General features: G+C 51.4%; 7 protein-coding genes across 7 annotated transcripts; 5 read left to right on the top strand and 2 right to left on the bottom strand.

Moving 5' to 3' along the window:
- Nucleotides 1–2384: 2384 nt before the first annotated feature.
- On the top strand, nt 2385–3479 carry NCS57_01457800 (uncharacterized protein; the record flags this gene model as incomplete). The annotated part of the gene is made up of 2 exons (XM_053064178.1): nt 2385–2606; nt 2661–3479. 2 exons carry the CDS (start codon nt 2385–2387, stop codon nt 3477–3479), a joined length of 1041 nt encoding a protein of 346 aa, XP_052906461.1.
- A 605-nt stretch (nt 3480–4084) lies between these two features.
- Nucleotides 4085–5341, top strand: NCS57_01457700 (malate dehydrogenase; the record flags this gene model as incomplete). The annotated part of the gene is made up of 6 exons (XM_053064177.1): nt 4085–4153; nt 4223–4388; nt 4437–4469; nt 4521–4874; nt 4924–5008; nt 5065–5341. The coding sequence occupies 6 exons, from the start codon at nt 4085–4087 to the stop codon at nt 5339–5341; spliced, it is 984 nt and encodes a 327-aa protein (XP_052906460.1).
- A 908-nt stretch (nt 5342–6249) lies between these two features.
- NCS57_01457600 (Zn(2)-C6 fungal-type domain-containing protein) lies at nt 6250–7228 on the top strand (the record flags this gene model as incomplete). Its single annotated transcript, XM_053064176.1, has 4 exons — nt 6250–6336; nt 6395–6408; nt 6463–6525; nt 6586–7228. The coding sequence occupies 4 exons, from the start codon at nt 6250–6252 to the stop codon at nt 7226–7228; spliced, it is 807 nt and encodes a 268-aa protein (XP_052906459.1).
- A 413-nt stretch (nt 7229–7641) lies between these two features.
- On the top strand, nt 7642–9708 carry NCS57_01457500 (Fungal-trans domain-containing protein; the record flags this gene model as incomplete). The annotated part of the gene is made up of 3 exons (XM_053064175.1): nt 7642–9239; nt 9284–9386; nt 9448–9708. The coding sequence occupies 3 exons, from the start codon at nt 7642–7644 to the stop codon at nt 9706–9708; spliced, it is 1962 nt and encodes a 653-aa protein (XP_052906458.1).
- Nucleotides 9709–17001: 7293 nt separating this feature from the next.
- Nucleotides 17002–18348, bottom strand: NCS57_01457400 (Guanine deaminase; the record flags this gene model as incomplete). The annotated part of the gene is made up of 1 exon (XM_053064174.1): nt 17002–18348. One exon carries the CDS (start codon nt 18346–18348, stop codon nt 17002–17004), a length of 1347 nt encoding a protein of 448 aa, XP_052906457.1.
- Nucleotides 18349–18593: 245 nt separating this feature from the next.
- On the top strand, nt 18594–20592 carry NCS57_01457300 (Zn(2)-C6 fungal-type domain-containing protein; the record flags this gene model as incomplete). Its single annotated transcript, XM_053064173.1, has 6 exons — nt 18594–18790; nt 18854–19292; nt 19357–19411; nt 19470–19758; nt 19817–20329; nt 20376–20592. The coding sequence occupies exons 1-6, from the start codon at nt 18615–18617 to the stop codon at nt 20590–20592; spliced, it is 1689 nt and encodes a 562-aa protein (XP_052906456.1). The 5' UTR covers nt 18594–18614.
- Nucleotides 20593–20639: 47 nt separating this feature from the next.
- Nucleotides 20640–22013, bottom strand: NCS57_01457200 (uncharacterized protein; the record flags this gene model as incomplete). Its single annotated transcript, XM_053064172.1, has 2 exons — nt 20640–20900; nt 20949–22013. The coding sequence occupies 2 exons, from the start codon at nt 22011–22013 to the stop codon at nt 20640–20642; spliced, it is 1326 nt and encodes a 441-aa protein (XP_052906455.1).
- Nucleotides 22014–22116: the final 103 nt, after the last annotated feature.

Raw genomic sequence — 22116 nt, 5'->3', positions numbered from 1 at the left:
ATTACCGATTTGAAACATGCTGACCATTGAGAACCCATTTGCTCTAACTCCCCTAATCGAACAGTGTGAAGCATACTAAACACTCCAGTCTTCTAGCTCAGTTATCCTATCGAGGGCCGGGCTTCAACTATAACAAAGAACACATTGAGAGCGACTCTCGATATGTCAAGTGATGACTAGAGAGCGACAGCACCCAGAAGTGATAGAGCCACACATCGATCGCCCTTCATTTCCGTTGTTAACTTCTTCGGCCATCAAGCTTCCTTCTTGCAGATATGGCATTCCCAGAACTCATCAACGCCTCAATCCAGCCTCACCACCAGCCCTTGATGTCTTCAACTCTACGAGATCGAAACCGAAAGGGTCATGGAGCATGATCCAGCCACTGCGATGAAGTATATGTATAGTGCACTCCATCGCCTAATGGACTGTGGATGAGCTGCAAGATTGCAGTCGAGGACATGATGAATGCTGTGGACTTTGGCAATGGTGGTCGGACTGGCAGTAAAGCATGCTGTTGGTCCTGTCACGCGAAAGACTTAGGGATTCTCCGGGGATTTCCAATTATGGTGTTATTCAGACTGATAGGACTCCGAGCCACTGTCTGAGACGTCAGCCCTGAGTGGTCCTCCTCCGCCCCGTGTCTTGAACATGGCTAGGAAGAAGCATGTACGTCGCAGTTTGCATCACGTTCATCATGAGGCCGTATTCAAGCTTCCAGGACCTGTGTTGTGTTGAAGTAAATCAGGTGTCCTCGGCATCCGAAAATGTCGAGTCTACGGCGGCTTGGCCACAAGACGAAGGCTTCGAGGTGACCATGATAGCGGCAGCACCCAATAGGGCAATAGCGCCACCATCACAGACTGGACGAGCGGGTACTGGGTATGGCTCCGACAACTCTCAATTTGGCGCCGAAGGGTGAGCTTGGAGTAACTCTAGCGTTTCCAAAAGATCGCCCGGAGTCGGACAATGTGCGCAGTCAACATCGAGACCGCCCTTCTCAGCCTCAAGAACCACACGAATAAGCGACCGCCATGATAATGGGACTTCAACAAGGATGAGACATACAAAACTTTGCCATACATTGCGAGTGGTATTCAAAAGGCCTGCCCTAGCGTAGTTCGAAGAAGGACATGACGTCTTGTTGAAGTATGAAGCATAGCTACAAGCTCAAGCGAATAGCTGGGTCCTGCCATCAGGCTGTGCGCAAAAAAAACCAAGCCAAGTCTCTATGGCAACCTTGTTGGCTAGCTGAGCCGTAAACTCCGCACTGCCTAATCACTCATATACAGAATCATCTGATATGTGTATGACATGCAAGAGAGGGGGGAAGCAAAGAGAACGGTCTCAAAAGTTAACTTCCCCATCCGCAACTTTCAGCCTCCACGGGAACAAGCCACCGGGACTGCAGCTAGCTTCCAAAGGTCCTTTTATCTCGAAGTTGGCGCGAAACTAGACTCTACCTCTCTTCACCAAGGCGACTGCTCCCGTTGAAACGACTCCAAATTCCGTTCGGCGGCGCAGTCAAACGCAATACCTCTGCAGACACTCCTTTGATAGACGTGAACAAGAACTTGGCCGGTGATTTCCAGACTACAGTGATTCTGCGGCATGCCTCTTAGGTTGTTCAAGGGGCAGGTTGAGCTCACGCTGGTTTCGGCTCAGGTCGCCAGCTTGACGAAAAAGAGCGGAGACGAAATCAGGAGCGCTGACCAACCTTACCACAGGGAAAAGAATTGTATGAAACACGACCAGGCGTTAGCTCTCTCCTTATCTCCAGGTCGGGTATCGGAGCATTCTCCCTCACACACCACGACGGAAGTTGACTGGCATACACTTGGCAGCTTTCCCATGGGGAATTGTGGCCCCCCTAAGCCGTTCAAGGAGGCCCTCTGTCCAGATTTCATCGCGGCCCGACTTACAATGACACCAGAGGACCCAGGATGATGCCTGCGACGTGCGGCATCAAACGCCGGAGCAAGTCAACCTCACTAATATCAATACGCGGTCGCCAAAACGGCATGGATGCATTACACAGAATGCCAGTAAATTAGGCGAAGGCAAGTCATCTCTCAGGCAAAAAAGACCAGAGAGAAGTTCCATCTGAGGCATTCGGGCGGTAGCAAGAAATCATTTTTCGGGACGTTATCTTGGTCGAACGAGCAAGCATCCGCTCGTAAGTCGCGGCTGATCTTTTTCCCGAACATCGGGCCCGTGTCATTTGCAGCCCGTCAGCATCGCGAGATAGTTTAGCCGACAATGGAAAGGGTCCCTTCATTGCGCAGTATGTCGGCTCATCTGTCCGAGTGACATCTCCGTTGGTCAAGCTCAAATATCACTGACAAAAGACCTCCCCAGCCTGTGTAGTCGTCCCTGTCGGTTGAATGAATACTGGAAGCACACGCACACCACGAATCATGACGCCTTTAAAACCCCGCATTCTTTTCTTTAACCCAGTGCGCCATGCGTTGGCCGCATACGAGGCCCTCTCTGCCGTTGCAGCACCAGAGGTGGTGACAAGCAAGTCTCGGGCAGAGCTTTTTGCAGACCTAAAGGATCGGTATGGAGACATTAGGGCCATCTATCGGACTTCTGCCAGCGGAGCGGTAAGAGCTAAGAATCCGTCGTGTGCGACCAGGACCTGAATAATCTTGGGACAGGTTGCTGGAAACTTCGACAAGGAGCTCATTGACCATCTTCCATCATCTCTCAAGTATATCTGCCATACCGGTGCCGGATACGACCAAATTGATATAGATGCTTGTACTCAGCGCAACATTACCGTCACATATGCTCCGGACCCCGTCACTGACGCCACTGCGGACTTGACGATCTTCCTCCTTCTGGGCGCCGTTAGACGACTTAATCCGTCTCTGAAATCACTCAGGGAGGGCAAATTTAAGCAAGGGATCGACGTCGGCCATGACCCCAAAGGGAAAACATTGGGAATCCTTGGCATGGGTCGGATCGGACGGGCAGTTAAGCATAGAGCGGCACCATTCGGTCTAAAGGTTATCTACCATAACCGCAAACCGCTGTCAGCTGGCCTTGCTGCCGGTTGTCCATACGTATCGTTTGACGAGTTGCTGAGGACGAGCGATATCATATCGATCCATATCCCGCTTTCGGCCGCAACTCATCACTTGATCGGTGAGGCCGAGATTGCCAAGATGAAGCCAGGCGTGGTCATCGTGAATACAGCCCGCGGGGCGATTATCGACGAGGCAGCGATGGCGGCCGGGCTAGAAGACGGCCGCATCGCCGCTGTTGGTCTTGATGTTTACGAAAAGGAACCAGAAATCAATGAACGGTTAATCAGGAATGACCGAGCGATATTGGTACCCCATTTGGGTACGCACACCGTCGAGACATTGACCGAGATGGAGTCTCTAGCTATGGAAAACGCCAGGCGAGGAGTATGTGGGGAGGAACTGCTGACGATTGTCCCCGAGCAATTGGCCGAGGGCTTGTCATCATAGCGGTTAGACGTTAATGTGGAAAAGCTGATGTGAATGAAGCAACCATATCGCACAGGAATACGCACGACAATTCACACTTGTTCTCTAACCCTGTGTTCGGATTCATTATGAACTATAGAGAGATACTAAAAACCTTGGCAACTTCTTCAAGACAGCGGACGCCCCAGGGCATGACTTCAGTGCCGTTTTTTGGTTGTTTGTCGAGATTCGTTGAGCCGAGAAACCCTGGGGGTCATCTGCTCTGCCATTCTTTTAAACAACGAAGACGAAGCTGCCTCTTCATTTCATCTTCCGAACCTGGGGCGCTCAAACAATTAATCGGCGGCCAAATAGTAGAGCCGGGATAGTTCCTTCATCTCCCGCTGCGGTCAAATATTCACCCGCCACCAAGCAAATGACTCTGTCTCAAATACCGGCCCTGATATTCTCTTGCATGCATGCGCAGCACGGCTTCTGACGCTTTTAGAATTTTCCATGTCAATTTTATAAAGCTCGGCAGTCCACGGTGAACGAGTCGAGCAAGCTCTGAGCTGTGAGCTCAATAAACACGACACAATAACAGCCAACTCTCTCCGCGTTTTTTTTTTTTTTTTTCTGTGTTCGACATGGTCAAGGTCGCTGTGCTGGGCGCCTCAGGACAGATTGGACAGCCGCTAAGCCTGCTGCTCAAGTCTGTACGGTTCACCTCCTTCACCTCTCCCCTTCCCGCAACAGAGTGCAATCTAATGGGCTCTTCTCCCTAGTCCCCTCTCGTCACTGATTTGAGGCTGTATGATGTCGTCCATGCAGTTGGCGTGGCGACTGACTTGAGTCACATTGACACGCCCTCGACTGTTAAGGGGTATCTACCAGACAATGATGGCCTCCTTCATGCCTTGACGGGCGCCGAGTTTGTCATAATCTCAGCTGGTAGTTATTCCTTTATCAAATCAAAATCAGAAGGCTGATTCAGGACAGGAATTGCGAGAAAACCCGGCATGACACGTGATGGTGAGATGGAACAGGCTCCAATATGTTCTGACCTGGCTAACTAGAAACTAGATCTCTTCAAGACCAATGCCGGAATTATCGCCAACCTGGTGGCTGGGGCTGCAAGCTATTGCCCCAAGGCTTTCATTTCTATCATCACCAACCCGGTCAACAGTACGCTTCCGATAGCAGCCGAGGTGCTCAAAAAGCATCGCGTTTTTGATCCCACACGGCTCTTCGGTGTAACCACGCTAGATGTTGTTCGTGGATCAAAGTTTGTTACGGATATCCTCCGTAATATCAACCCCCAGGAGCTCAAGGTTCCGGTAGTGGGCGGCCACTCCGGCGCAACCATCCTCCCCTTGATTAGCCAATCTCAACCTCCAGTGGAACTAAGCCAGGCGCAAATTGAGGCCATTACATACAGTGAGTATCACCATGGGATAAAATGACTATAGCTAACCAATCGGCTAAGGGGTTCAATTTGGCGGCGATGAGATCGTAAAGGCCAAAGCTGGCGCCGGGTCTGCAACGACGTGTATGGCCTACGCTGGGTTCCGGTGGGATCCTCCTATTTCGATACAAATGCCACTCATTACTAACAATGGAAACACAGTTTTGCCCAGGCTATCATCAAGGCCTCTCAAGGCCAATCAGGGGTAGTAGAGCCTGCGTATGTTTATCTTCCTGGTATTTCCGGAGGGGAGGCGGTTGCTGGTGAGCTTGGCGTCGATTATTTTGCTCTTCCGGTCAGCTTTGGGCCCAACGGCGCCACATCTGTTTATCCAGTTGGGTCGTTGTCAGACTACGAGGCCGGCCTTCTGAAGATTGCGGTGGAAGAACTAAGAGGAAACGTGAGAAAGGGTGTAGAATTCGTGCAGTCTAGCCCATGAGGTGGCCTAATGTTGAGGTACGGGGGTCTATTATTCCAGATTGGACCCCTCCCGGCTTGGCGGGAAATGGTTCCAAATAACCTCTGCCAGCTCGCGATTTTATCCTTTCAGGTCAGAATCGAATGTGAGGTCGAAATCCTGTGCTGGTTGTTTAGGTGAGTTAGGGTAGATAGGATGACAGGGGAATGCCGTAGAGGGAAAAGGTTATGCATGTCATGGCTGAGGCTCAGTGAAGGCCTAAGGTGACCTCTACGACGTGTCGTGCTAAAGTACACATAACCTACTTTCTTCTGCAGAGACGACGTACTCCCTCCATCTACACACCCTAATTCTACTATTGCATTAGCCAGATATAGACAGCAGCTGCAATGGATCAAGATCGACCACTATTCGCACAAACATTCTCTTCGTATACATGAGTGCCATGTCTAACGAGGATCGTGGCTGTAGGATATTGTCAAGGCTATCCACTACGCCAGCCAAAAAAAAGAACATTTCCGCTTGCCTCCAAGGTAGAGGTACAATCAGTTTCGGCAACGACACACTGGCTAGTGTATTCCTGTTATTTCTTGTGAGTTTCTCCAGAAGTCCGGGTTCTTCCCTATCTGCTCGAGGCCTCCGCTGTGGCGATGGCTTTCTGTATCTACGCATGACAAGAAAAAGTGCAGAGAATGGATCATATTGTGGGATTGCATGCTCCGTGATTGTTACCAACCTACTTTGAACTCTTCGGACATTTAAACCTCCGCTCAATGGTACCCACCCTATGCCGAGATCGCCGTGCGGGGCCGAGCCGAGGTCAGCCCTTCATCCGCGGCAAAACTCTTGACCGAGCTTCATCATTCCCTTCGCTTCATCTGTCCGCTCGCAACCCCGACAGACGCTCGCACAATCAGCCGGCAGCCACAATGACAGAACGACCCATGAAGAATCAGGGCCCGAACCATATCCGGACCAGCGGGGCGTGCAAGGCCTGCAGGTCCAGGAAGCAAAAGGTACGCGCTTTGGCATGTCGAAATTGCTGGCGAAGCAGCCACTAAACATAATGTACAGTGCAGTGGAGATCGGTTCGTCCTGTTCAAGTACAGTGGACTTTAAACGCCTTTGGCTCATCTCCATAGCCCTCAGTGTGTTCGATGCCGCATCAACGACGTTCAGTGCCAATGGCCTCAGCCACAGAAGCGGTAGGCTGCAGCGTCTGGTATAGAAATCACCGTGGAATTTGGCTAATCATGGATCCATAGCGGTCCTCCAAAACATTACACCGCGACTATTGAGAAGCGCTTGATCGAGACTGAAGCCATTCTACTCGCTCTGATGTCGCAAGTATCAGATGAACAGCTCATGTCTGCCTACGACTATCTACAGCAAGATAGGCAGCCAAGTGCAAACCTCGACGAGCCCTCTGATGTCGGAAACAGACATGGACTGACCTGGAAAGACAAAGCTGGGCCCGTATATTGGAGCAACTACCCCCTCAACTCGGCTGAAGATGCCAGACGCTGGTGGGCCGATCGGATGTCGACTGCTGCGAATGACACGCCATCCAGGCAATATGAGTCCATTGACCATGCGTTGATAGATACGAACGTCGCCAGCGAGCATGGAAAGACTACGCTTCAAGATGCAGATACCTCAGAATTTAGGTTGAATGAGTTGAGTCCTGGTGTTGAGTCTCCGATCGCTCACCAGCTGTCCGTCGCGCAGCAAGAGGATTGTGATGCCAGAGTCGGTGAAAGCTCGAGGGCAGAGTCTACCTTATCAATACATCAAGAAGCAGGGACAAGCCAGTCTCAAATGACGCATCTAGGGCAAACACCAACACGGAGTACGGGATATCAAAATTCCAGAGACGTTGGAGGGTATGAGAGTGCTTACCTATGGTAAAGGGGCCATGAAACACGAGTAGGACGGATCTTGTATGTTTACGTCAAGGATGATTAATCTGCAATGATGTTTCTTGTTTCAAATTCAGAGTCAGTCCATGCTCTAATTAATTCAGTCATGATGATAATTCATAACCCTAACCCTCCGATCACCGGCTGTACCTTGTGATATCACTTACTGTAGGCCCATATAAAACTGCCAAAGGACCAGGTGCGAGAAAGCTCCTGTCATTTTCATACATGGCTTTTTCACCTACATGGCAATGAGCGACCGCATATACCCGGCCGGCCCCGGAGCCGCCCGGACCAATTCCCCACACTTCTCAACTACCGTCCTCTCATCTCAATCTTTAATTCTCACAGCCCCAAAGACATTGAAAACTCAACGGCCAATCCCCTCCGCGGCCACCCGCAATGACTCCCGAGATTGGAAGCCTCCGAGCCCTCAAGAACGGCGACAGCCAATACGTTGGCAGCTCCTCAGGCGTCTACTTCATCAACACCGTTCGCAGGGCATTCGCCACCACCCCGGATGCAGAATCAGAAGAGAGGCAGCACGCCAGCGAAAATGGAGAACGGCTGCTCAATGACCCGTCACCAGAGGACTGTATCGTCGGCGGAGATGAGCAGGTCGGTCGCAACATGGGGCTGGAGGCTGGAGCATCAGGCGAAGCCGGCATTACCCAGACGAACGATCAACGCCAACCAGCAACTGCAAGCCCATCCTTTGATTTGAGCAAACTGCCTGACTATGCCATAGCCAGGCAATTAGTCTTGACATATTTCCGCATCTGGCATCCCCTCGTCCCCTTCCTCCATGGACCAGAATGCCTCTCCCAGCTAGACGCCCTCTACCGCGACACATCTACCACACCTCTCAGCCGTCTCGTCACCTTCAAATGCATCTTCAACATCGCTCGCCTCGAGAGTGACAATATCCCTGACCTATCCTCCATCTCCATCCGCTCGGCTTCTGATCTCCTCCCCACGCTAGGCCTCCTCGCTCTCCAGTGCGACATCCCTTCCATCCAAGCCCTGCTCGCCGCCCAGGTCTACTTCATATCCACAATGTCCCTCCGGCACGCGTCATCCGTCGGTGGGCTAATCTCAAGATCCATATTTCAGACGGGCATGCACCGCTGTCCATTCCGGTACTGGCACTTGTCCCCTGAAGACCGGGATATGCGGAAACGCATCTTCTGGAGCTTTTACGTACTTGACCGGTTTCTGAGCCAGTCCCTAGGGCATCCGAATGGAATACAGGATTCTGATATCGATGTTTGTGCGCCCGGTCATCGAGACTTGCATGAACCCGTTGCGCAGTCGGTGCTTTCACCGTCGAGTGCTGCTGCAGCGGATAATCTGATTCTTCACCTGCCGGCCAACCACCCCGACAGACGTCTAGCATCTCCACGACTGCGAGCCCAGAGCAGAGATCCCTCGCCTGAGGAGAGTGCAGACCTAGGGCAGAACCCAACTGAGACTCCAAACGGGCCATCGAGGAGAACAGTGGCCATTCTCCAGCACCGCCGAGAAACCCAGTCCGTTTTGGAAAACCACGTGCGGTACTCCCAGCTAGTAGGAAGGTTACTCGAGATATTCCACAAATCGATACCAGATAGAAGAGCCGACGATCAGACTGTCCTCTTCCTCAAAGCAGACGTGTCAGCATGGGGAAACAGTTTGACTCAACCACGCCTCGATTCAAGGGCCAAACAGGAAAATCCAGAGCTTACACCAGAACCAACAGTCTTCCCTTTTGTTTTGTATCATTACTGCGTACTCCTTCTCAACAGGCCTACACTATCCCTCGATCCCTCGAGCGCCGAATTCAGGGCCGGCTTGCAGGTATGCATCGGGGCTGCGAGCAGTATCATCGAGACAGTTGGAGAGTACTCGGGCCTTGGGGGACCTTTATTCTGGCCCGGGTATATGACGGCTGTCTGGATGAGTGGCCTCATTTTGGCTCTTGCCACATGGCTCCAGTCATATAGTCCAGCCAAGGCCATATCGTATGTATTTCTCTTTATTATTCCTATCTAGCTGACTCTCGAAGTGGGGTATCGTCCGCCTTGGGTCTCTTAACTTCTATGACCCATCGCTGGCGTATGGCAAAGGATTGTAAAGAGGTCTTGTCCATGTTATTGAGGAGCATTGAGGTAAAGACCAGAGAGCGGAAACGCTTTCGACCAGAAGGAGACGTTGAATCCGGTTACTCAGGTAGACCTGCTCATAGTGGTCGGCCATCGAGCATTGGACCTGGTTCAACAAAACGACGTGCCACAGAGAGTCCCAGAACGCGTCTCCGCTCTGAAACCCAACCCTCACCACAAATTCCATCCAGAGCCCTTAGAGGATCATCAAACGCCCGTAATCCATCAACAGCGAACAGCCCTCTCCCAAGGTCAAGCCTACGAAACGGCCCTGATACTCGGCACGACAACTTCCCAAGAAACGACTGCTGCAACCCAGACACGCTAAACCACGATCTCAACGACTACCAGTCAGCCACAGGTCTATACGACTCCTTTCAATTCGACACCTTCACATCCCTCCCGGATTTAAGCATGCCAAATAGTGAACGAGTCTTGGGGCCCTATCATGCACCCATCCCCACGACTTTCCCAGACAGGCGCCAGAACTTTGATCAGAATTTAAGCCAGTTTGACGGGGCAGATATGATGTTTGATATGTTTGATGGAGCTACGTGGGGGTCTCTGATCGATATGGTTAACGATGCGGGAATGTCTAAGCATACATAATACATATTTTTTTAGAGTCAATCTTGTTTCTGAATTGAAATGCCCTTGGGGCCAACTCGGATACCACGATGACGCTGTTAACGCAAACGCAAAACGCCGGCACTGGGAGCCATGACGGGAGGCGCCAGCTGGAAGAGCATGGGCATCATCCACGTCCAGTTCCCTTCCATGTAGGAGCCGCCAAGCAGGACGCAGGCGATGATGATGGACCCGGTGCTGTAGCAGGAGCAGTACAGGCCAACAGCAAGGCCTCGATGAGCCGAGGAGGCCACCTCACTCATGTAAAGAGGACCGACAGTGGCGCTCAGCGAACACCCGGCCCCGCCGAAGACACGGCCCACGATCATGACAGCACGGTTCGGGGCGGTGGCCTGGAGGATGCAGCTGACGACGAGCATGATGTTGCCGATGAAGCTGACGCCGCGGCGGCCGATCAGATCAGACAGCCACTGGAACAAGCTGGCGACGATGTTGCTTATGGACATGGCGGCGAGGACGAGGGCAATGACGCTACCGCTGGTGCTGACGTTGAAGTGCTCCCGAAAGGCTGGTAGGGCGGACATGCCGCCGATGATGTTGCCATCGATGGCAAAGGCAGCCACACCTGTGAGCAGATACATGTCAGCTCGTCTACTCTGTAGGGCGGAGAAGATATTGTGGCATATTCAGGCCTTGGATGACGATGACGACAAGAAGGCGGAGAGCGGCCTTGGGCCTCCAGGTGATGGCGCGGTTTGAGGGCTCCTGGATGTTGACTCTCAGGATCTCGTCGTGGACGGACTCGATCTGGTGGTCCTCCACTTTGGAACCAAGCTTCTCACCCTCCAAGTCTTGGTTGTCTGGAAACCTTGAGTCGGCCATGTTGGTGTTGTTGATGGATCAGCAGGAGATAATAGGCCACAAACAAAACACCGAGGCATATGAGTAGCAGAGGGGATAGAGGATATCCTTCCTTGCGAAGCGGACTCAAAGACTTGTCGAAGCAATCTCACCTTATATAAGTACACGTACAGCCGGTTCCGTCCAAGTCCAGCCCAACCATAGTCTACTATCCGGCTCGTGTAGCTCCACCACACCTCTGAATCCTGACAATGAGGAGGTGACCCGCCAACCCCAGATCCCCCGCAAGCCACCTGATCCTCGTCGGCCTTCGGGGGCGGTGCCGGCCCGGGCCCCGGGGCTATTAGAGAATGGGATTAAGGCCCTGATGATAAACAGGGGAGAAAATAAACCACGCGCTTTTAGAGCAAATAACATTAAATATCCTTGGACCCTGTATGCCGGCGGGCTTGGCTTAATTCAGCACTGGGTTTGCATGATATGAGACAGAAGAACCTCACTAGATTCAGGGGACCCTCATCGAGTTGACGTTTAATCTGCAATGGATATCCAGCTTCCCTCTGGCCAACCGCTACTTTCCTTCGTTGCTCTCAGGCCAGCCGTAAAGTCAAAGCTCTCTGGCCGCAGCCTGTCACCCTCAAAGGCCAGCGGTCCGCAGCTCCCACTCCCCAAACAGGCCGTAACATCACGGCGGCACAGGTACACACTATATGTTCGAAGGCGGAGAGAGAGCTACGGCTTGTTTGTCATGGTCTTCTAGAGGTACTCGACGACCCTGACAATGAATTTAGCGAAGGCCCCAAACACCTTAAATGCTGGAGTCAGAAGTGAATTCAGTTTGTACATAGGTGTGCCATCGACTTTTTCATAGATACCGTATTTGGCGCCAACTCGCTCAACGCTTGTGGGTGGTCTAGATTTGAGCCGACACTTAAGCTACTAGGGGCTATGTCAATCAAAGGTTGCTTTCTATATAATAAACCCGATGAAGAGTTAGTTTTGACTACCAAGGGTAAGATATATAGTCGTCGCTTTGACTAGGGATATTACCTTTTCACGGTGTTTTCGGCCGCTTTTAGTAATTCCTTGGCTATATAAACAACCCACCGAGATTTAGTTCTTAGCGCTATGAGAAGCTGGCAAAATGCCGGTTTGTTTTAAGACCATATCCACTGGAGCTATCCAGGATATCCTAAACCCTCGACGACGTTATTAGAACCAGAATTCTTGGAGACGGCCGCCGAAGGAGAGAATTTATCCTACGTGCTTGGGCTACTGAAGGAGCTACCCATTGGGATCTTTGTGGACTCCATACCAGCCGTCATCCGTGGTTTTTCCTTTTATTACCCCGTTAATGAAGGACGCTTTGATGGAGACCACAATGCGGATGACCTTGTTACTCAAATTCTTACACGGCTCGTGCGACTTGAAGATGAAACAGATCTGTCTTCAGAGGTTGAAATTCAAGAAAGTGGAAAGCGCGTGGCCTCTCAATTGTATTCTTGGTATTTCAATAGCTGTCAACTGTGGCAGGACTTCCCAGATGAGGATGACGACGATGAGGAGGAGGACGACGACGACGACAGTGACGAAGACGGACAAAACAACAGAAGTGATAAAACGTCGGGGCCACAGGCACCGACAAATTTGGCGGACATGGTGGGGATACGGCGGCTTTTCACAATAGTGCTGCCTACTCCTCAAGACTGGGAGCAGCTGATGCCAGTCTTCCTTGAGGCGGGTGGCAATGGATCGTGGCACAATTTCAACGACATCACTGGTGAAGGGATTTTCAATGCATTTTGGTCGGCTTTCGTTGTTATGAATCTCGCTACTGCCTACCGAATCATGGCAGAGGAGATTCAAGACTACGCACCAATAGCCGAGCCCGAAGCCCTAAAGGGCGTGCGGTCCATATTTCAACCCATTTTGATAGCCGACGACCAGAACAACTTCTACGCACCCAGGCTTGACGAGCGGGAAGAACTCGGAGCTATGCTTCGACAAGCCATGGGAGACGGACCTGGATCCTTCGAGCAGCAACTTTCACCCTTTATCACACGTGGGATGCCGGCCGTGGGCAAGGACGCCGAGGAGGTCTTGGAATATCTAATCAATGAGTTGGGTCAAATAGATGGGCTGCCAATACATCACTGGACGCCGAGTTGGACTGTACGCGATCTGTAAGGGTGGGTTTTTGGAAGCGCGAACTTTGACCGATGGGTTCTGGTGATCTGGCAGCAGATGCCGTGTTGGTCTGAGCAGATGGAAGGAAATAGGGATCGTCAGACAGTACATGTTTTCGGTCCATTGGTCGAATTAGTATATTCGTCTTGTGTTCGTGTTTTCGTTCATAATTTACCCCTGGAGGACTTGCTCTTAATCTGAAGATCTTAACCAACACGCGACACGCGAATAAGCAGGTTCGGGGGAGCCTTTCCAGAGTTCACCTGGCGTCTCCAACAGACAGCGCCGTCTTCATTGACATGCTCAAAACAAATTTTGTTCTTTGTTCTAGTTGAAACCCGGCCCTCGATGAGATAACTGAGCCAGAAGACCGTCACGTCACGAGTGTCTCGATAATTGTTTTGCCAGGTATCTTCGCGAGAGCCGATCAAGGGGAATGCGATAAGCAGCCTCGTCTGACCGGATAAGCCTAGTAGAAGATGCTTAGCAACCGTAAGATGCCATTCGATGATATTGAGAGTTCAGGAATCACCTTGACAGAGTATCACATCGATAGAGTCCGGCCCGGAGGCAGATTGGTTGCAATGGAAATCTAGCAGCCAGCTTCCCCCCATCAACCATGCTTCACCAAGCCTTAGGTCATTGCAGCGTCAAAAATTGATAGAAGTATGACCGCATGCTTCAAGAGCCCTGTCGTTAAGCCGTTGCGATAAAAATAAAAGGTGCCTCTCAGCAGGTACTGCATACAAGCTGGGTTATATCATTAGCCACAAGACAAGCTCTCTGGGGGCGAAACTTAAGCCGCTGCGGCCCCATCGGCGTCTCGGGTCAAGTGAGCTTGGGTAGTTAACTCGATCGAAGTTTGACGCCTAAGATCAAGACTTAAATAGTTGGTTTGGACCATTATGTGTCCCATATGCTTCATAGCGATTACTACATTATTGATATGGGGCCCGGATGAAGTGACTTGATCCTGAGCCTGACACCGGGAGCATACTAGTGACGGCGTAAATGAATACTTCACAATATGTGTCCGCGGATATTGCAGAGATTTGGGGCAACCTATTTCAGTACCTTAGGGGAGAATAAGACCTCTCCTTGGACAGAGAAACTCCACCGTTCGAGGTTCTTGAGGCATGTTGGCTGGCTTCATCTCGCCTCCCTTCAGGAGGGCAAAAAGAGTGGATAACAGTGGAGTTTAACCACCTGAAATTGGACGAACAGGGAATCGAACCCTGGACCACTCCCAGAGGTGGCGAGGATCTTTCTGAAGAAACTTGCTAAGGGAGTATTATACCACTAAACCATTCGCCCGGGTGATGTGCGGTATATGATGGGCGAGCCACCATAGCTGGATGGACGGCGGGGACGCAGAACATATATATATCCCTATCCCATATCTGTCTCTATGAAGTGACTCAGGTACCCCCCCTTGAATTAGCTCCTTGGCGATCTTCGGTCGTCCGGCGCCGACACACATGCGCCCAATGGGGAGTTGCCCAGAAACAGATTTTTGGCAATGGGCTTGAGTTTCTCGTTTGGAGACGGGCCTACGACTTGCCGAGAAATATGGCATGATCTATTAAGCTTCGAATTTCAAGCTTGTTACCTTGAGCAAGCCCCGTCCTGCTCATTCTCTATCTCACCTCCGCAATGACAACAGCTTCCCTTTTTCTAGCATGGCTCAACGAGTGCAAGCTTCGCCTACCATCTATAGTTTCTTGAATACACCCAACACATTGACCAAAGTTTCGGCTCCGCGTCGGTAGCTATCGGTCAGTTCCAGCGAGGCTTTCTTGCTTGGCTGCCCTCTCAGCTTCGACCACCTACCCGGTATCCGACCGTCCACCAGGTCTGATTGCGAGCCGGCTAGGCCAACGCCCGATTGCTACCGTACGCAGCTCCCCAAACAGCAGCACGTCGATGCCAACCCGACACGGACCGATCGCTTGTCCGACGAGAAGACCCAGCCCGAACCCGGATATGTGTGTAGTAGATGATGCTTGAGGCTATTCACGGGCCTCTTGCGCCTCAAGGTCTTGGCCAAGATCCGTCGCCTTCAACAGCGATATGCGAGTGAACGATGACAACTCTGGTAAATGCTCCTTATCGTGAATCGTAAACGTCATTGACGCCTCCGTTGCTCACGGGGCCCACATCGAGGATGCTTCGCAGGCTGGAAAGACGCGCAGGCGGGATGAGAGTCCCCGCAGCATTGTTCAGGACGAGGCCTGGCCTCCAGTCAGGACTAATGATATGAAGAACTGGCCTTGGTAGGTGTCCAAGACTTTAGATAGAGACGAGATATCTAGATTGGCCACTAATATGCCATCATTGAGGCTCAGATTGTTTTTTTTGACATGCTCCCAACAGACCAGCCTCTTGACGCTGGTCAGTCTCTACGAAGACAGGCTACTACTCGCGTGGACGGACTTTTCGTTGCTGCAGGCTCTCCGTTCAAGATTTATTTGATCAACTCCATATAGGTATGTTGGTCTTCACCTTTCTAGATCAGCCATGTACCCATCCCACATGAGTGACCTGCCCTCGCGAATGACAGGATTCTGTCCCTCACGTGACCTGCAATCACGACCGAGATCGGCATTGCTGACAAAGCCGCGAACCTTGCGATCGGGTCTCCCTATTTCCTTTGCTTTTGACCACCGTCATTGTCCCCAGCCTTGGCACTGCGATTGTCCAACAACAAGACCACCGTAAATACATCGCTAGCGAACTTGCTGCGGCCAGTTGGAAACGCACGCGCCCGATAACATTAAAGCTTCACAGGCCGTGATCGCCGATGATTAATCCGTATTCAAGGCAACACCGAAACTCGATATGGTTTCGCCGTTGTCAGGTCCCTACTTAATGGGCCCTTGAGGATCCTCTTTTGCGGTGGCATGGACCCGGTCAGGAGGACCCTGGACTCCGATGCCTGGGGGCCGAAACTGGGCGCATGGGAAGCTTAGCATGTTAGGTATGAGGTCAAGACTTTTAGCCATATCGCTCACTGCATAAATGCCCGGGGTCGGAGTCTGCGGAATTGTGATGGAGACACTTATTTTGCCCAATTTGAAGCCCGTCGTCTTAGAAATGACACTTATTGAGCAGATCCCAATGGCTAGAATGATCAAGTCTGTCAAAGACAGAGATCGCCTTAATGACTCATGGATGGATCGTGTGGCTATGCGGAGTTATTATTGTATGAATGCTTGAGACGCATACGCGTGCCTGCTTGATAACCGGAAATCATATAGATCATTAGCTAACCTCCCACTCTCTTTTCCCCTGTCACCTTCTTCATCAACGGCTTTCACGGCATGAGCAGGGCTATCCTCATTATGGTGAATTACCGATGAAGCGGCGGCTGCGGGCATTACCTCATCGATATCAGCCATCGCCTCATTCCTCTATCCTTTGACTCAGTTATCCCATCAAGGGCCGCGCTTCAGTTATACCAAAAAATACAACAGCCTCATTTCTCCTGTTTCCGTCGTGACTGGTGACATCCCTGTGTGTCGATATGACCCTGCCACAAGACTCGAAACCCATGAATGAAGAGGTCAAGGGCCGGGACCGGGAGGGAATACTCCGGGACCTGGATAAAATTGATGTGGCTACAGTTGGTTGCTATAGGCTTACTCCCCTCCTGATAACGTGTTTATAGCGATCTGGCAAGGGGCGTGAGGTACGGGTTGACTCCCTATCATACAGAGGAAATATCAAGACCATTCTTTGTGCCAAAGGTAACCACCAAGCGGTCTCCTGTGTCTCAGGATGGGCATTGGCACCTGCACCCCGGACCTGAGTGGATTGTCTGGCGAGAAGAAATTTAAGGAGAAGAATCCCAGCTTTAGCAGGATTTATTAAAATGTAATAAATTCATTATATTTATTTATTCGCATATTCTTGTATAAAAAACCTACTAGAGTTACTAATGAATCTGCCGCGCAGCTAGGACAGGCATTATATAATACTAGCACTTTTACTTACTTCCAGCTACTCGCCGACCTCTGACATACACATGAGCCATATTCCGATCATCACCCGTCATAATAAACTTCTCAAACATCCTTCTCGGTGAGTCCTGGGTATCTCGCGGGGCCATGGCCGACTGCAGTCCCATCGTCGTCGTCACCCAGATAGCGTCCAGTTCCTTGCCAACCTCAAGGCTGCCTATTCTTTCCTCTAGACAGAGGACCCTCGCACCACCCATTGTCGCGAGGTAGAATGCTTCGTCTAGTGATAGTGTCTTATCCCCACCCTTGGACAAGACCTCTTGTGCATTTGATGCTATCATGGCCTGGCGTATGACAGCAAGCATCTGGGAAGCCCATCCACCACCGCTATCCGTCCCCAGACCGACCTTGATGCCGCGGCGCAAAAAGTCCCTTATCGGCGCGACCATGAAGCCTCCTCCAACCGTCATGTTGGCAATCGGGCAATGCGCGATGCCGCACTGTAGCGCCTTGAGCCGCTCCTTTTCGTAGTCGTTCATAATGGTACAGTGGGCTAGGATAGCTCTGCGGTTAAGCAACCCGTAGCTTTCGTATAGGTCCGCCTCGCTCCCGCCAAACTCTGGGAAAAGCGCCTTGGTTGCGTCTATCTCCTGTTGAGCTTCGTTGAAATGTGTCTGCATTGCCAAGGTATCGTCGCCCCGAATCATATCGCCCAGACCCTGGAGTAGCTCAGGTGTGCAGCAGATGGCAAACCTGGGCGTCACAACAGGTGATACTAGAGCATCCTCATTCCCATTCAAGGATCGGATATGGCCGATGCACTCTTCGGTCTCACGAAGGGATGCAGATGCATCCTCTTCACAGATGTAGTCTGGTGCATTCCTGTCCATGTTGCATTTCCCCACCAAGGCGCGCTGGCCCTTTTTATGGCATATATTCGCTAGGATTCGTGTTGCTTCTGCATGTCGCGACCCATAGTATGATGCCGTAGTGATTCCGTGACGTAAAAAGTCCTCAACAGTATACTCATACATGCTAGATGCGTAGTCATGGTCGGCAAAGCGTGCCTCAAAGGGAAAAGTGACGTCGTTAAGCCAATCCAGGATGTGAAGACCTTGGCCGAGACCGCGCATCGGCCATTGAGGAGCATGGTTGTGTATGTCAACGAAGCCCGGAATCAAAAAGTCTCCAAATGGAAGTTTATGGAGCTTGGCTGCCGAAGGGATGGCATCTTGTGGCATCTCATCGGTGCACTTGTACAAGCCGGTGATGCGACCGTCGTGGACTATGAGTGTCGCATTCTCCAAGATTTCAAGATTTTCGGGATCAAGGGAGTGAATGATTGTCCCCTGGAAGACCAGAGTTGAGGACATTGTGAAGGGCGTAGGCGGAGATCAATGCCCTCTAACTAAAGCTGGATATTCCACTATTATATTGATGGCCTTGACATCGGCATGTGCCGACGCTACCTTGGTCGGATGCCGGCGGCTTCGATAAGAGCAGTCGGTCTTATCTGCCCACCCAATTAGATCACCGACCGTCCTCGGGTGAGTTCGGCCGGATTGAACCCCAGATTTTAGGTGTCGTTTATCTTCACGTATCCTTGCCCACTAACTGCTTAATCTTGGAGAACTCAGCCATGAGCAGCACCGGAATGTCCCTCCGTACGACGCAGCGTGCACCCCGCAGCTGCTTGTCGTGTGCCTCTCGCAAGGTGAAGTGTGACAAGTCGGTGCCATGCTCGCGCTGTATCAAGCGGGGACAAGCCGACGCTTGTGTGAGGGAGATGGTTATCATACGCGGCGAGGTGACAATGTATGTAGCCAGAGCCAATTACGTGGTTGAGCTTGGCTAATCCTTTAATTTCACTGCGTCTAGGTGGCAAGATGGTCCTCATGTGCTCACCTATGAGGAACTAAGACGTGAGAATCAGCGATTACGGCGAGAGATTAGTGTTTTAAGAGCTGAGAGAGGAGAGCTTCCTCAGAGCAACGCAAGGCCAGTAACACTTGAAAGCATCAAAGAATTCCAGTACAGTAACGGTCTCGAAGAACAACTCTGGCAGAGTATCTCCACGACTCCAGAGACACGCGCCAGTTCAACCATCTTACACTGGAACGACATTATCCTACCAAGCCCTGCTTGTAGCGACCGGCTGATTGCCTACGACAGGATCTGGAACTCGTGGGTGCACTATGCACTCGAGTATCCGCACTTTGGTAATGAGTGCACCGTGTTTATGGGAAGCATGGAAGAGAATTCATCGCTCGACAAAGCTGATGCTTCATGGATGGCAGTCTATTTCAGCGTTCTGAGTGTAAGGCCTCCTATGTCTATCTATGTGATTTACGCCATAAGGTTGAGAAGCTAATGATTATCAGACAGCGCTTCTGATGATGGATGACGCTGAAGCGGAGAACCTCCCACTCCCAGACGGTGAGCACCTCTGGCTCCAGATCCGTACGTCTACTCACTCGTCTTCCACCGCCGGTAGGCATCAATCACCAAGAAGCCTCAGCGAACTGGTATCACGCTGCCATATTTTGCCTGCACAAGGCCGACTTCATGCGGATACCCAGCATACGCTCTGTCCAAGCTATAGCAATCCTGGGCATTTCCTTCAACAACAGAGGAGATTCGGAACTAGGGGAACATCTTTGGAGTTCTACAATACGTATTGCTCAAAGGATTGGCCTAGACCAGGGCTACTCTGAGATGGCTTCATCGTGCTTGAGCGCAGAAGGACAACATCGACTGTGGTGGACGCTTGTTATATGTGATTGGTAAGCCTACAACCGTTGAGATATCCTCTATTCTATCCCATTCCTGATAGATGATTAGGTTAACCCTGTCTTATCGACCACCAAGAGTTCATGATGCTGATTTTGACGTTCCACTACCGTCCGCCACATCCACAGACGAAGAGGAGAACGTCACCCACCCGGTTCACTACCACATCTTTATGGCAAGGACATCCACAATTTTCTACTACTTCCGCCAGGCTATTCGGTCTGGTCCAGCGTCTTTGGCTGAGATGGCCCAAGTTGTTAGGAAGGCAGACGAAGAGCTAGCAGAGATCATAGATACCCTGCCGGCACATTTGCGGCCTGATGCCGATGGAAACGATGAGATAAGGCGGCTTGAACTAGCACAACCTTGGATCAAGTGGCAACGTTTCGACCTCACCCTCGTGTTGTTGCATCTTCGCCTCCAAATTAACTGTACGCTTCAGAAACAGTGGCTTTCGTATCCAGGCCAGTATGACTGGGCGAGAACAATCAGCGTTAGATCCGCCATGAGCATCGTTTGGATAAACCGTAACTGGGATCAGCCTATATCAATGCGGAAGCAATGGTACGTTTGCAATCCTATTGACTAACAAATGCTCAAGATTAAGTAGGGCACTTTCATACCACGTCTTCGCATCTGCTCTAGCGTTACTCTCCGAATGCCGAAGCGACCCATGTACCGAGGACGAGGAGTATACCGAGACGATACAAGGCGCTGTTGAATTACTAGATAATATCAAGGAGCACAGCGCGGTGGCCTACCATGCAGCCAGGATATTACGAGAGAACATGGTTCAAGGCAGTCACACGGACGGTAGCTTAGACTAGGTAGATGTATGAAATATGAAATTGGATATACAGAATCCAGTTAAGGGTTACGCAGTGCCCAGAAGGTGAAAGCCAAATGCTCGACGTGCCTCATCTCCGAGTCCTCCCAGGCCAACGTATCCTTTCATTGCAGTTTCATCTAGATCATCATTACCCTCCGCATAGTCTGGAGCCGGGCGTCCTCCCAAAATAGCGGCCAGCTGTCTCTTGACGTATAATTCGTTCACAGGGGTCGTAGGGCATGCGGCAATGAATGCGACCGATGCGTTGTTTTGACCTAGGTGCTCGGTATCTACGGCATGACACATCTTATAAAGGATCAGCGACGCAAGTAGGTGGGGATTAGAAAGACATACATCGCAATGCCACCATACGGTATCGCCTGGGTTTATCTGGGGCATGTACACCATGCATTCCTCCAGTCTAAGATGAGGATGCGACGCCCGGCTAAGTCGCTGGCTGTCAGGCTTTGTTGTTCCAGGAAACCAGCCAGTCGAATCGTTCAGCGTCCATTTCTCAGAGTCCATGATGTACGCCAGATCTTGGGGCGGAGTGAAGAACGGTCGTAGTAGCACGTACGCAATGGCAGTCTTGATGTTAGGGTATACCATGATAGTACCCTCTCTCGGGGCTGTGGGCGTAAGAGCCGTCCATCCCTGAAACGTGCGTATGACGGTCGAGTGTGCCATGCCCTTGTAGAGCTCTTGGTCTGCGTTTTTACGTACGCCAAGGTCATATGGGTCGTGGTTGTCTGGTTCACCGGAGAAGATGCTGCCATAGACTTTGCGATAGGTCGGGTCCGCCCAGCGGCAGAGACTCCCTGCATCTATATGAGGGCCCAAGCCAAGAAATGGCTGTCCCGGAGCGCGGTCACGAACGCCGTCAAGGTACACAAGAGGGTCTGGGGATGTCTCATCGGTCGAGTCGTGCCATAATTCGTTTAGCTTGCGCTGGAGCTTGAGGTGGTTCGGGTGCGAACGTAGGGCATTCTGAGTAGGAGAGTTGTATAGGACAAGCATCGATGGGCTTTCTGCCGGCCAAGCCTGGATGGAGTCTTTGTTGTCTGCAACGTATTGCTTCAAGTCGCTGTAAAGGGATGTCGTCTCAGTTGCTGGAACGGTGCCCCGGCAGACAAAGGCGCCAATTCGCTTGATTTCCTGCTCTTGAACAGCCGTGAAGCCATCATCGAGGACTTGGGAGGTCTCAAACGTAGGAATGATTGTATTTCCCTTGTCTGCAATCTCATCGGTGATGGCCTCGAGCTGCTTGCACACCTTGATCCAGCTCTTGCGGAGGGCTTCGGCGCCGTATTCTGCGATGATGGACTTTTTGATAGCCAAGAACTCTGGGTCCTTAACTGATGCAGCGTCTTCACTGGTGTACTCTGCCCATGCGGGCCACTCTCGAATAGACGCGGGCATGACTGGCGGGCTTGCGCTTGTAACTCAAACTGAGTATGGTCCTGAAGCAAATAGAGTCGGTGTAGTCCTGACTCATGCCCAAGGACTCGTATCAATGGCCTAA

This window comes from Fusarium keratoplasticum, chromosome 13, assembly GCF_025433545.1.
Source record: "Fusarium keratoplasticum isolate Fu6.1 chromosome 13, whole genome shotgun sequence".
Taxonomy (NCBI): domain Eukaryota; kingdom Fungi; phylum Ascomycota; class Sordariomycetes; order Hypocreales; family Nectriaceae; genus Fusarium; species Fusarium keratoplasticum.
This window is presented reverse-complemented; position numbering and strand designations above follow the sequence as displayed.